The sequence below is a fragment of the Myotis myotis genome, unplaced genomic scaffold, assembly GCF_014108235.1.
Source record: "Myotis myotis isolate mMyoMyo1 unplaced genomic scaffold, mMyoMyo1.p scaffold_m19_p_25, whole genome shotgun sequence".
NCBI lineage: Eukaryota > Metazoa > Chordata > Mammalia > Chiroptera > Vespertilionidae > Myotis > Myotis myotis.
The window spans coordinates 671,460-684,585 of record NW_023416330.1 but is presented as its reverse complement, the minus strand read 5'-3'; the positions used below and the strand labels follow the sequence as shown (position 1 = coordinate 684,585).

Genomic DNA, 13,126 nt, shown 5'->3' with positions numbered 1-13,126 from the left:
AGTGGAATTTTAAGAACAGAAACCAATTAACAACAAAAGATACTCTGCACACAGGTAACACCTGAGCAGTCTTTGCTTCCCTAAATGTCTCTAAAGGTTTCTTACTTCTGTAAACTAACAAGGGCTCACTACACGAAAAACTACTTCAATGCTTTAAAAGTGAGTGGTGAGCAGGGCTCCATGGAGAAACCGGTTCAAGCCGTGAGCGCACCGTACAGAGACTCCCTGCTCGCCGCGTCCTTGTCCACGAGCGCGGAGGCCACCCACACCATCCCCAGGACCAGCAGCGCCAGGAGCAGGAGCATGACCAGCGTCTCCAGGATTCGGGCTCGGAGTCCCTGAAAAGCAAGCAGAGGCATGATTTTAATATCATATTACATCTCATGAACAAGTATGTTTCTAGCTATAGATAGAAAGCATAAAATTCCTTGGGAAGGGGCGGAAATTTATATTTATCAGCAGGAAAAAACATGAAGTGCTTACAGTTTGTAATGTTGAGACTGATTTTTCCAAAATTATGTAAACTAGCATTAGCTTTGAGGGAAGTACAAAAAAATATTATTGATCCAAAACATTTTGCAGAATCATCCTAAACAATTAATTACTTTCCTAACACATCAAGGAAGTAGATTACCCAGTCTTTACCTGTGATCCTAATCAAGGGAACAGGCCCGTCTAGGCGCTGGGCCAGCAGACCTCTCGCAGCTCCCGGCCTCCAGCGCCCTCTAGTGAGCGGCGGAGGACTAGACCGGCAGGAGAGACCAGAGATGGTCTGTTTATACCAGGGATACAGATAAAGCCTCCCCTTCCCATTAGAGCAGGGGTGGGCAAACTTTTTGACTTGAGGGCCACAATGGGTTCTTCCAACCGGAGGGCCGGAACAAAAGCATGGATGGAGTGTTTGTGTGAACTAATATAAATTCAAAGTAAACATCATTACATAAAAGGGTATGGTCTTTTTTTTTTTTTTAGTTTTATTCATTTCAAACAGGCCGTAGTTTGCCCACGGCTGGATTAGAGCCTTCTCCCTACTCCATGAGGCAGGGACCTAACAGTCATTATGCACCATTTGTTTTCAATATAAACAATACTGGCCTCAAGGCCAAACTAGAGACCATATTTTTAAACTGAAACCCACTAGACAAGGCAAAACAAAAACTTCCTTATGTTCCTGAAAAGTCACCAAATGACTGATCTAAAGCTGAACTTAAAGATGCACATTGATACTGTAATGCACTAATCTACACCTACCATGACAAACAAAATGATAAGTACATCCATGTTTCTTAATAAACCATGTAACCTTCCCTTTCACATCGAAAAGAACTTAAAGATATGAGTTACAAATAAAGAACCTACACGCCCACTTAGCCTGATTCTGCCCTAAACATTATTTTCCACTTTCTGGTTTAAAGGAACAGGCTGCCCTTAGACTGTGGCACCTGTTCCTCGCGTGTGACAGGGGACAGGGCGTGTCCTGAGACCGGGAGAGTGGCATTCCTCAGCCTCGATGAAGACTCGGAGTGGCATGGCCTTTCCCCTGGCCCAGGCCCATGCAGTGCCCGGGCAGGACAGGCGCCTGTTCCGGTATAAGCGTAGGTTCTGCCCAGCAGTGCTGGGCCTGGGACAGTGGCTGTTTCCACAGGGAGATGAGGTAGGAATGGTCACAGAACACACTCCCAGTTCACAGAAGAGCCTCACAGCTCTGAACCTTGCCCCGGCACAGCACTCTGGCACCAAAGCACACCACTTTTTAACAGTGATTTCTTGCCCTAACCAGTTTGGCTCAGTGGCTAGAGTGTCGGCCTGCGGACCAAGGGGTCCCAGGTTCGATTCCGGTCAAGGTCATGTACCTTGGTTGCAGGCACATTCCCAGTAGGGAGTGTGCAGGAGGCAGCTGATTAATGTTTCTCTCTCATCAATGTTTCTAACTCTCTATCCCTCTCCCTTCCTCTCTGTAAAAAATCAATAAAATATATATTTTTTAAAAAATAGTGATTTCTTTCTCCTTCTTCCTCTTTCTAGGCAATAATGTGTTTTTCTAAGCAAGAATTTTCTGTTGCCCATTAAATATTATATGGAAAGACTCTGAGTGAGACGGATAAAAAGAGTGGGCGCTCTGTGTGTGCCCCACGCTAGCCGCCCGCAATGAGCCAGAAGTGCCAGGGCTCCCACAACATGTTACAGTGTGTCATAAGCACTGTGACACATGAGCAAAGTCACACAGCAGTGTTGACAGATAGAAACGGAGCAATAGTACTCCGGGAACTATCTGAGATCCACTGCCCAAACAAAACTGTTTTAATGATATATTATATGTATGTGTGTGTGTGTGTGTGTGTGTGTGTGTGTGTGTGTGTAAAAAGAGGCAATATGCAAATTAGCTGTGATGCCGTAACAGTCACGACCAGTCAGGAGGAGGCTACCTGCACAGGTGAGGCCCGGAGCGGAGACGAAGACAGGGGGGCCTGCCCAAGCCACTGCGGCCAAGTGCAGGCCAGGAGAGGGGAGGGGAGGGGAGGGGAGGGGAGGGGAGGGGAGCGAAGGGGCGGGGAGTAGTGAGGTGGAAAAACCCTAAATCACCTTCTTGGATTCTTATTACCCAAGTTACTAAGAATACTGTGAGTGGCGTACCGGGAGCTTAGCCAATGAGTGGTCAGAAAAGGTGTTTCCTCTGCAGCTCATGTGCACTGACCACCAGGAGGCAGACGCTCAATGTACAGGCATGGAAACATGGAACAGACTGATAAATCTCAGAGGGAAGGGGGGAGGGCAGGAAAAGATTAACCAAAGATCTTAGAAGCCTGGTGTACAGATTAGTGCACCAGTGGGGTCCGTTGGCCTGGCCTGCAGGGATCAGGCCAAAACCGGCTCTCTGACATCCCCCGAGGGCTCCCGGATTGTGAGAGGGTGCAGGCCAGGCCAAGGGACCCCACCGGTGCACAAATTGGTGCAACAGGCCTCTATTAGTTATTATATTAAACAATTATAATGATGTAACCACAAGTACAGCATAAGGGTTAAGATGATGATGACCCATGTAGGAAATGACTCGCCAGTAGGCTTGCGCACTTCCTCTGACTTTTTTTTTTAAATATATTTTATTGATTTTTTACAGAGAGGATAGAGAGTTAGAAACATCGATGAGAGAGAAACATCAATCAGCTGCCTCCTGCACGCCTCCTACTGGGGATGTGCCTGCAACCAAGGTACATGCCCTTGACCAGAATCAAACCTGGGACCTTTAGTCTGCAGGCCAACACTCTATCCATTGAGCCAAACCGGTTAGGGCTCCTCTGGCATTTCTTAGCGGTGAAGCTTGTTTTCCTGTGCGCTGTCGGGGGAGGCTCCAGGGTCCCCCCTGTGAAGCCTCGGAAGACAGCCAGGAGTCTCTGAAGCAGGGCAGGGCTTTACTGTCTAGAATGACAATGGCGATGTAACCTACAGAGCAAAGGATGGAGGGTTTGCTTGCAGCCATTTTGAATGGTATGGTTCCCTACGCTCGGGCTCCTGGGCGGGACGGGCCCACTGTGGGAGCAGCCCCAGCCATGTGGCCTCTGGGCTGGGGTCGGGGCACTGACAGGAGCCAGCAGCTCCCGTGCCTGAGGCCTGAGTGCAAGGTCCTCTGTCTCCGACCCAGGAGCCATCACAATAGCACCTGACTGGCCAGTAGTCTGGGAGCCCCTGCAGTCGGGACAGCTGGGTGACAAGGGGAGAAGCGAACAAGGTGCTCTAGAGAGCGCACAGGGCCACGAGGGGTGGATTATGGCCATGAGAAACTCCAGGATCTGGCAGTGAACTCTCAAGCAGGCGGGAGAAGGGTCCCTGGCAACCACTGACCCAGGCCAGGAGCTGAGCTATGAAGGGACTGAGACAACCCATGGGCAGCTTGGGGCAGCTCCTCTCCGGGCAGGAGCAGGAAGGGGTGCCCTGGGCACAGGAGACCAGCAGGCCCTGCGAGGTCAGCCAGAAGGGACTGTCCCGTCGCTCCAACTACAGCCATGGGGAACTGTTTCTTGTATACTTGGCGCTCTTCTGTATTTTCTAGAGTGGATGGATATGACATAAATAATATGAGAATAAACTATTATTTTTTATTTCCCATTTTTTTTCTTAAAAGAATTAACCTTTTAAGCATCCCCAGTCCGCTTACGAGGCAGACAGTGAGTGGGGGGCCAGCCCCCCAGCTCTAGCCACAGACGGCAAGGGTGCAAATCCTGGTTCCATAACTGACCACCTACCACTTCAGGCGATTCCTAAACCTTGTGTGCCTCAGTTTCCCCTTTGTCAATGGGTTTATTAGTAATGCCCCTGCCTGGTCAGTGTTTCAGGATCAAGTGAGTTAATATATGTGACATGGTGCCGAGAAGGCTCCGGCCCGGTTGAGCCACCCTGCCTCGGTCACTGGGTTGGCCTTGGGAGCTCACGGTCACTTGTGCTTCTGAGTTACATGTGTACCACCTTCTAAGGCCAGCTTACGCCCACGTCCCATCTTCGTCACTACCATGTACAGACCTATAGGAAGCAATCCCATCTTTCTTAGCATCTGACCACCTCCCCAGTTATTCCAAGAGACACACAGCTCATTCTACGGTCAACTGCACACGTGCACTGTCCCCCACATTTCTCTCTCTCTGACCCACTAACCCACTCCCAGGCCCCCTAGCTCTCCACCAGCCTGTTTCACCTGCCTGGACCCTATGGTGAACCTGTCTACCTTAATAGTCCAGCATCAACCACACTCTAGTACTCCCATCCCCTTGGCTTCCTCCAGCCCCACTTCAGTCCATGAATGGCTCCCTCCTGACTTCTCAACCTGTTAAAGAAATGACACAGTCTTGAGAAATGTTTGCTACCACATTCCCACATGGGCCCATGTTACCTAGCAATCTTTCCATGGATCTCTGGCTGACTCACAACTCCCTCATGATTTTTTAATATAATAGTTTATTGACTTTTAGAGAGAGAGGAATGGTGAGTTTGGTTTTAGAATTAAGTTGAAGGTACCTGTGAGACCTCTAAGAGGTATATGCATATTGGCCTCAATCACCCAGGGGAGCAAGAGGCAGAGAGAGAAAAACATCAGTGTGAGAATGTGATATTGATCACTGTCTCCTGCATACCCCCTACTGGGGATCAAGCCCAAAACTAGAGCATATGCCCTGACCAGGAATTGAATTGTCAACCTTTTGGTGCACAACCAACTACCACATCAGCCAGGGCTACTCCCTCATGATTTTTAAATGTTCTCCATCCTCCAGGGTCCTAATCTCACCCCTACTAACTTTCTTACAGCTGCAGCTGCCCATGCTTCTGCCTCACTGAGACAGAGCTGGGCCGCCTGCAGGTCCCTCAGCGTCCTCCCCCCACACTCAGTTTCTCCATCTCCATCATTATGTCCTCCGCTGGCTAAGGTCCTCTCCCAGGGCGCAGCCTTAGACAGTCATGCTTGCATACGCTGGACCGGCACCTCTCAAACTCCAGCAGCACCAGAAATCCCCAGGGCTCGCCAGCCCCTGCAGACCAGCCCAGGTGGCACTGTGCCCTCCCCATGAGGGTGCTCCCTGCAGACTGCTCTGCTCCTCCCCGGGTGATCTTGTCCCCTCATTTGGCCAAGGACTCTAGCGTTTATGTCTTTAGTCCAAATCTTACCATTGAGGCCAAGATGCATAATCCCAGCCTCACAGGTCCCTCCAACTGAATTCTAAGCCAAACTCCCCGTTCCTCCTGGAAACCTGTCCCCCTCATGCACAGGCCTCACTAGTGCTCCCTTATCCAGCTGCTGTTTCTGCAAGAAGCTCTGGGCCCATCCCTGCAAGCCTTCCTGCTGCGGCTGCCCATGCACACATCTGCTCCTTCCAGTCCTACTGCGCACCGTCCGTCTCAGAGCAAATGTGATCTTTTCAAAACGCAAATCGGGCCGTAACGGGTTTGGCTCAGTGGATAGAGCGTCGGCCTGCGGGCTGAAAGGTCCCAGGTTCGATTCCGGTCAAGGGCATGTACCTTGGTTGCGGGCACATCCCCAGTGGGCAGTGTGCAGGAGGCAGCTGATCAGTGTTTCTCTCTCATTGATGTTTCTAACTCTGTGTCTCTCTCCCTTCCTCTCTGTAAAAAATCAATAAAATATATTTTAAAAAAAACAAATTCAAATCGGGTCGTGTCACTCTCAATCTCAACTGGGAAACAGAGGCATGAACCCAAGGACACAGAGGAAATATCCAGTCTCGTGAGCGCCACCCCCACCAGGGAGGTGCCACACATTTACCATTTACAGTCACCTCGCTCCTCCTGCCACTGGTGGGGGGGAGAGGGGGTTGCAATTCCACAGCAGAGAGCCCGCTGCACAGCGGCTTCCCTGGGCCAAGGGAGACCCCAGGCAGCGGCTGCTGCCTGAGTGCTCAGACCGTGGCCCCTGTGGCGGTCTGAATTTTAACTTCATTTCATTTTAAGTATTTTAAGTTCATACAGTCCCACCTGGGTGATGGCTACCAATGCTGGTCAGAGCAGACTGTAAAAAGCCTGCCCCTAACAAAATCTGATGCAAGCGCTCTGTGTTCTCAGGCACTTTCTGGTCATTTCCCTACATTTAACCTTGATTTTAAATCCTTTGAAAAGCAGTTTAGTTACAGTTACCTCCTCATTCAACAAGTTATAGCTCTATATAGAGTTTTAAGTAGAATTTATGTCAAAAAAAGGAAATCTATTAAATTCAGAAACTTCCCACTTCTATTTTTAAAAAAGAGTATATTCTCTCCTTTAGAAAAATAGATAGTATTTAAAATGCAACCTAAATATAACCCTACCTGAAAGTGTTACTAGGATTAAATAGGCACATATTTGTTCACATATACTTATAAAGTCCTCCACCAAAAGAAAACTTGTGTGTGTTTTAAAAATTATATGTGAACAACAGTCTTTCTAAAAAGATACAAGCTATATAACTCCAGGAGGATGCATTTCGGTTATAGATGTATTAGTAATACCAAGAAGAAATGTCTGAAATATATATTCACATGCTTAAGTGGTCAAATAAGAAATATTTAACAAACAAAAAACCCTCTGCAGGCATATCATAAACTCTTCAAAAATTTACTTCAAATTTATTAATATTCCTTTTGAAAGATAGTGAATAACTCACAGAAGGAAACCTGTCCATTTCAGCTATCAATCTCCATTTTAAAAGAGTAAACGAGCAAACACATTCATAGGAAAGGCTGCCACAGAGCAGGTGTCCACGTTATTGAATGTGAGTGCCGTTCATGAAATATTGAAGATAATCGATGTAGTAAGAAATAACTGTCATTCTGACTGAATCCACTAGACGGCTAGGACAATTATGTTTCTCTCTTGTTAGTTTTATTCCCTTTGTGATTAAATGAGACAAAATCAGCTCAACTTGAAATCAACCAAGTGTCACAAGTATGAGCTATAGCTAAACTAGTAGAAAACATAAACTTGTTCATTACATGCAATGTGCAGATTTTTACCTTTAACCACTTCAGGACATAGAAAAAGGGTGATGGGACCACAAATAACCAGAAGCTCCATTTGTTAATTCAGCCTGGCTCATCCAGGTACCCAAAACACATCAACTGTTACCTATACTTTTCTTGGGATCATAAAAATATCACAAAGCCTACATGGGCTTTGCAATGTGTAGTGTTGAGGTTTTTAAATTTTTGTGTGTGAGTCTGTCTGCAAAGTAATGAAAAGCATTGTAGGAGCCTTTATCACCACCATTAATCACCAGCAAGACAGCATATAAGCAAAAAATATGCCCACTGCTCATCTTTCCATTAGGAGCCCGAATCGGGAGCAAGGAGGCCCCAAGGGGAAGGTTCCCATAAACTCCCTCTGACATACACTGAGCTCAGAGGGCCAGATGTCAGAGGACCTTCCTGAGACATCCTGCCAACACCAAGTGCCAAAACACTGTGAGAAGGAGGAGGCTTCCACTGTTCACCTGAAAAGCAAGGCGTCTGCTGAACAGCTCAGAGCCTCAGCACGGGGACTTACCACCACCAGTGCACCGCGACACACCACTGTGAAGGCCTCGACTATCACCTCGCGCCAGGATGCCATGAACTTCGTGACATTTTTATCCCCAGTATGAACACCTACTCTAATCCCTCCCCAAAACCATAAATCTAACTTATTGTAATTAAACTCCATCCCTTTAATTAAGATCGTAGGGTTACAAGCACTCAGTATATTAGTAAAGAGCACCATCGAAACAAAGTACTTTCTGCCAATGACATACCATAGAGCGTTTAAGAAAAGTGAGCTATATAATTAAGTACAATAGTCTCATACCAGTATTATTTTGGAAATTACAATACCTCAACACTAATAGCTCAAATTAGATTTAAAAAGCTAGTAACTAAATACACATAGACTCGTAAATCTCTTTTTAGATTTAAAAAGTGCTGAATGTGCAAGGTTAAAACACTAAAATGGTTATAATTGCTTCTTGAAATCTTTGTGCTGGTCAACCATACATTTAATTGCTCTGTACCAAACATCAATAAAGTAAAAAGCACAATGTACTTACAAAAGCACTAACAGTACGCTGATATGTTTCTATGGTGATGAACATGTAAACAAAACGTGGCCTGGACATCCTGACCCCTGGGACGGCATGTAAACACCACTTTATATACTACGTCTCCACCCATCAGGAAAGCCTGGGAACATTTCTGCACTCACAGGACATTTAAAATAGATATCGAGCCATTGTTTTCAGCTAACAAAAAGGGTCTCTTAGTAACATGAGGATCGGGTTTGCTCAGCATGACACGCAGACCGCACCAAACACGCATGCCGCCGGCGGGAAGATGGATAGAAGCTCTATGAGGGACAGGAAATAAAGGCAGATGCGAATCCTCTTTACTGCGAAGGAAGTTCACACACACAGCCATGAGGGTCCAGCATGGCCCTCTTTGCTCTCAAAGTCATTGTAAGAGCATGACACCCAGAGTTTTGGTCACAAGCAAAAAGAAACAGCTTTATAGAAAGCTTTGTGAAATTCTATAGGGAAATGTTTTTTAATATCAATATTTCCTGCAGCTATTATATACATACTCACTTAATGTAGTCTATACAAGATAGGGAAAATTTAAACTATGAAGCGCTGAAGTTCTTAAAACCTGACAGAAAGAAAGTGCTTTAGGCGAAGTTAAAATAAAAACTCTAACATCACTAGTTCACTGAACTAAGATGTGCATTGTACTCAAATTCATAGGCAGAATTTTCTCATGATATTAGCAAAACAAAAACCCACCAGACTGCAGGTAAATAATTAATGCGGTAAGTTTCCAACACGTAAATGAAAGAACTGAATTGTGAAAAGACTGCTGGGACTTTACATCAAAAATCTGAAACGTAATTCTGAATTTGGAAGAAAACCTCTCCGTATAGGGCCTCACACTGAGACGAGGTAACGGTCAGCCAGAGGGTCTTTCCTCTAGTCTGTTCCAACAAGTCTCTAGTTATAAGCTTCATGGACAAGAGGACCTGGGACCACCGTGTGAAGAGCTGCCAGCTGCTTTTTATGTCACTGAATCTTCACCATCCCCTGAAAGGTATAAAATTGTATATCATATATATTTTGCCACAATAAAAAAGTGTATCAGTAATGAACATAACAGTTTGAATTGGTGGTTACAATTGGGCAGGTTGGCCCGAGCCTCCAACCCCGACAGAAATAGACACAAAAGACAAAATGGCCTGGAAACAGGGAGGAGGGAAATGCTTAAAACATACTTAAGACAAACCTACCGTTTTAGTAAAGAAATCAAACAACATAAACAAAGGCTTCTTCTACTGGAACATTCTTTTCCATAACAGCAAGATCGTCCTGGGGTCAGAGGCTCAGTCCTACAAGGCACTTCGCGTACAGAAGTGGCACAGCCAGGCGCCAGCCCCGATGACTTGCAGCAGGAGGATCACAGGGTGGTCCCATCACACCGCTACAGCCCAGTGTACGGATATGAAGGTGCAGGACAGAATCTAAGGCAATGCCACACGGCAATTTAGGTAACAGTGTCAGACTGCTTATGTGGCAAAGAGGGCATTTACACAAAAAGCACTAGGAATTGTAAAATACCACAGAAGAGTATGTGCTTTTGCGTGTGTGTGCGTGCGCGCGCGCGCACACACACACACACACACACACACACACACACGACCCAACCCCTCCCATGCTCAATAACAGCTATTTGGGGTGCACACATGTGTGAGCATTTCATAGTTTTCTAATGAGAACCGGTCAATTGGCATTTTGGCTTTACCTATCAGCCGGTTTGAGTAATATGAGCCTATCACCAAGATATAAATCACCTTTTTTTTCTTTCTATTTTTAAATAATGAAAGTACATTGTGTAGCTTGTATGGCTGTAAAATACCTGAGGACATACCGCCCAACTTAAAGGAGCATCACCAACTGAAACCTTCCAACTGAAACCTTCACACCATCCTGCCCAAAGGTAACCACCAATTCAAACTGTTATGTTCATTATTGCTATACATTTTTATTGTGGCAAAATATATATAAAATTTACCATGTTAACCATGTTTAAGTGTATAGATCAGTGGCATTAAACACATTCATATTGTTGTGCAACCATCACCACCATCATCTCCAGAACTTTCTCAACTTCCCAAATTGAAACTCTGCACCCCTTAAACACTCACTCTCTTCCCTCTCCCCCCAGCCATGGCCCCCACAGGCTACTCTCTGTCTCTATGAATTTGAATCCTCGAGGGACCTCACATAAGTGGAATCACTTTGTCTTATTGTATCTGACATTTCACTTACCATAATGTTCTTAAGATTCATCCATGTTGTAGCATGTGCTAGAATGTCCTTCCTTTTTTAGGCTTAGTAAGATTCTATGGTATGTGCAAACCACATTTTTTTATTTATAATGCATTGATGAATACTTGGTTGTTTCCATCTTTGGGCTATTGTTAATTATGCTGCCATGAAAGTGGGTGTGTAAATATCTGTGAAGTCCTTGTTTTCAATTCTTCTGGGCACATAACCAGAAGTGGAATTGCTGAATCATATGGTAATTCTATTCTTAATTTTTGAGCAACCTCCATTTTACATTCTTGCCAACAGTGTATTTCTTGGCCCTGGCTGGGTAGCTCAGTTAGTTAGAGTGTCATCCAGATACATCAAAGTTATGGGTTCAATCCTCCAGTCAGGGCACATGCACAGAGCAACTAACGAAGGCAGAAATAAGTGCAACAACCAATCGACCTTTCTCTCTTTCTCAAATCAATAAAAAAATTGTTTAGGAGTTCTGATTTCTCTACATCCTCACCAATATTTATTGTTTCTGGTTGTTTTGTTTGTTTTCCTGACTGGTGGTGTCGAGGCCTTTTCATGTGCTTACGGGCCATGTGCATACCTTCTTTGAGAAGTGTTTATGTAAGTCCTTTGCTCCTTTTTTAATGTTGATAAGTCCCATCACTGTCATGTTCCTGACAGCTGCTCTGGCTGCCTTGGCTCCCTGCTGGTCCATTCCATTTACTTAGGTCCTTCTTAACATCTTTCAGTAAGATTTTTGGTTTCATATATTATTTCCATAAAGGTTTTACATATCATTTATTGGATTTATTTCAACACTAGAGGCCTGGTGCATGAATTTGGGCATGGGTGGGGTCCCTTGGCCTGGCCGTTAATCAGGGCCAATAGAAGCCATCTCACCCAGTCTCCAATGGGGCCGATCGGGCCGGCTGGCAAGGGTGGAGGAGAGAGGGGATGGGACGGACCACAAGAGGTTGGCCAGCCACGGGAGGTTACCCGGCTGTGGGAGGTTGGCTGTAGGAGCACACTGACCACCAAGGGGCAGCTCCTGCATTGAGCGTCTGCCCCCTGGTAGTCAGTGCACATCATAGCGACCAGTTGACTGGTCATAACAGTCACTTAGGCTTTTATAAATAAACTAGAAGCCAGGTGCACAAAAATCTGTGCACTGGCGGGGGGTGGGGGATGTCCCTCAGCCCCACTTGTGCCCTCTCACAGTCTGGGACCCCTCGGGAGATAACGACGTGCTGGCTTAGGCCCGCTCCCGGGTGGCAGAGGGCAGGCCCAATCCCTAGGTGCAGCCCCTGGTCGGGCTCAGAGCAGGGCCAATTGGGGAGTTGGGGCGCCACCCCCTGTCATGCACAGAGCAGGGCGGATTGGGAGGTTGCAATGCCACCCCCAGTCATGCTCAGGGTAAGGCCGATTGGGGGTTTGGGCGCTGCCCCCTGTCACACTCAAGGCAGGGTCGATGGGGAGGTTGCGGCGCCACACCGTTACACACAGAGCAGGGCCGATCAGGGGGTTGGGGCGCTGCCCCCTGTCATGCACAGAGCAGGGCCCATCAGGGGGGTTGGGGCTCCGTACCCTGTCACACACAGAGCAAGGCCGATCAGGGGGTTGGGGCACTCCCCCCTGTCACACTCAGGGCAAGGCCAGTGGGGAGGTTGCGGCTCCACCCCATCACACACAGAGCAGGGCCCATGGGGGGGTTGGGGTGCCGCACCCTGTCACACACAGAGCAGGGCCGATCAGGGGGTTGGGGAGCTCCCCGCTATCAGGCACAGAGCAGGGCCGATCAGGGGGTTGGGGTGCCTTCCCCTGTCACGAACAGAGCAGGGCGGACAGGGAGGTTGTGGCCCTGCCCCGTCACACACAGAGCCGCAGGGCAATCAGGAGGTTTGGGCGCTGCCCCCTGTCACGCTGCTCCAGGGGCCAGGAGGCCTCGCTGCTCCACTGATCCCGGTGCTGGGAGGCCTCGCAGCTCCGCTTGACACAGGGGCAGTGAGGCCTCGCTGCTCAGCTGATCCCAGTGCTGGGAGGCCTTGCTGCTCCACTGATCCTGGTGCTGGGAGGCCTCGCTGCTCCACTGATCCCAGTGCTGGGAGGCTCCGCTGATCCTGGTGCCAGGAGGCCTCACGGCTCCACTGATCCCAGTGCCAGGAGGCCTCGCAGCTCCGCTGATCCCAGTGCCGGGAGGCCTTGCAGCTCCGCTGATCCCAGGGTGTGAGGCCTCGTGGCTCTGCTGATCCCGGGTTCGGGAGGCCTCGCGGCTCTGCTGATCCCGGTGCTAAGAGGCATATTACCCTTTTACTA

General features: G+C 47.6%; 1 protein-coding gene across 9 annotated transcripts in view; it reads right to left on the bottom strand.

The window, feature by feature from the left end:
- Window positions 1–13,126, bottom strand: part of LMBR1 (limb development membrane protein 1) — a 127,884-nt gene that overhangs the window by 55,017 nt on the left and 59,741 nt on the right. For all 9 annotated transcript variants that reach the window (XM_036356070.1, XM_036356064.1, XM_036356067.1 and 6 more), the window contains one exon: window positions 212–338. In XM_036356070.1, the coding sequence (XP_036211963.1) occupies window positions 212–338 (127 nt within the window). The remainder of the gene's footprint in view (window positions 1–211; window positions 339–13,126) is intronic.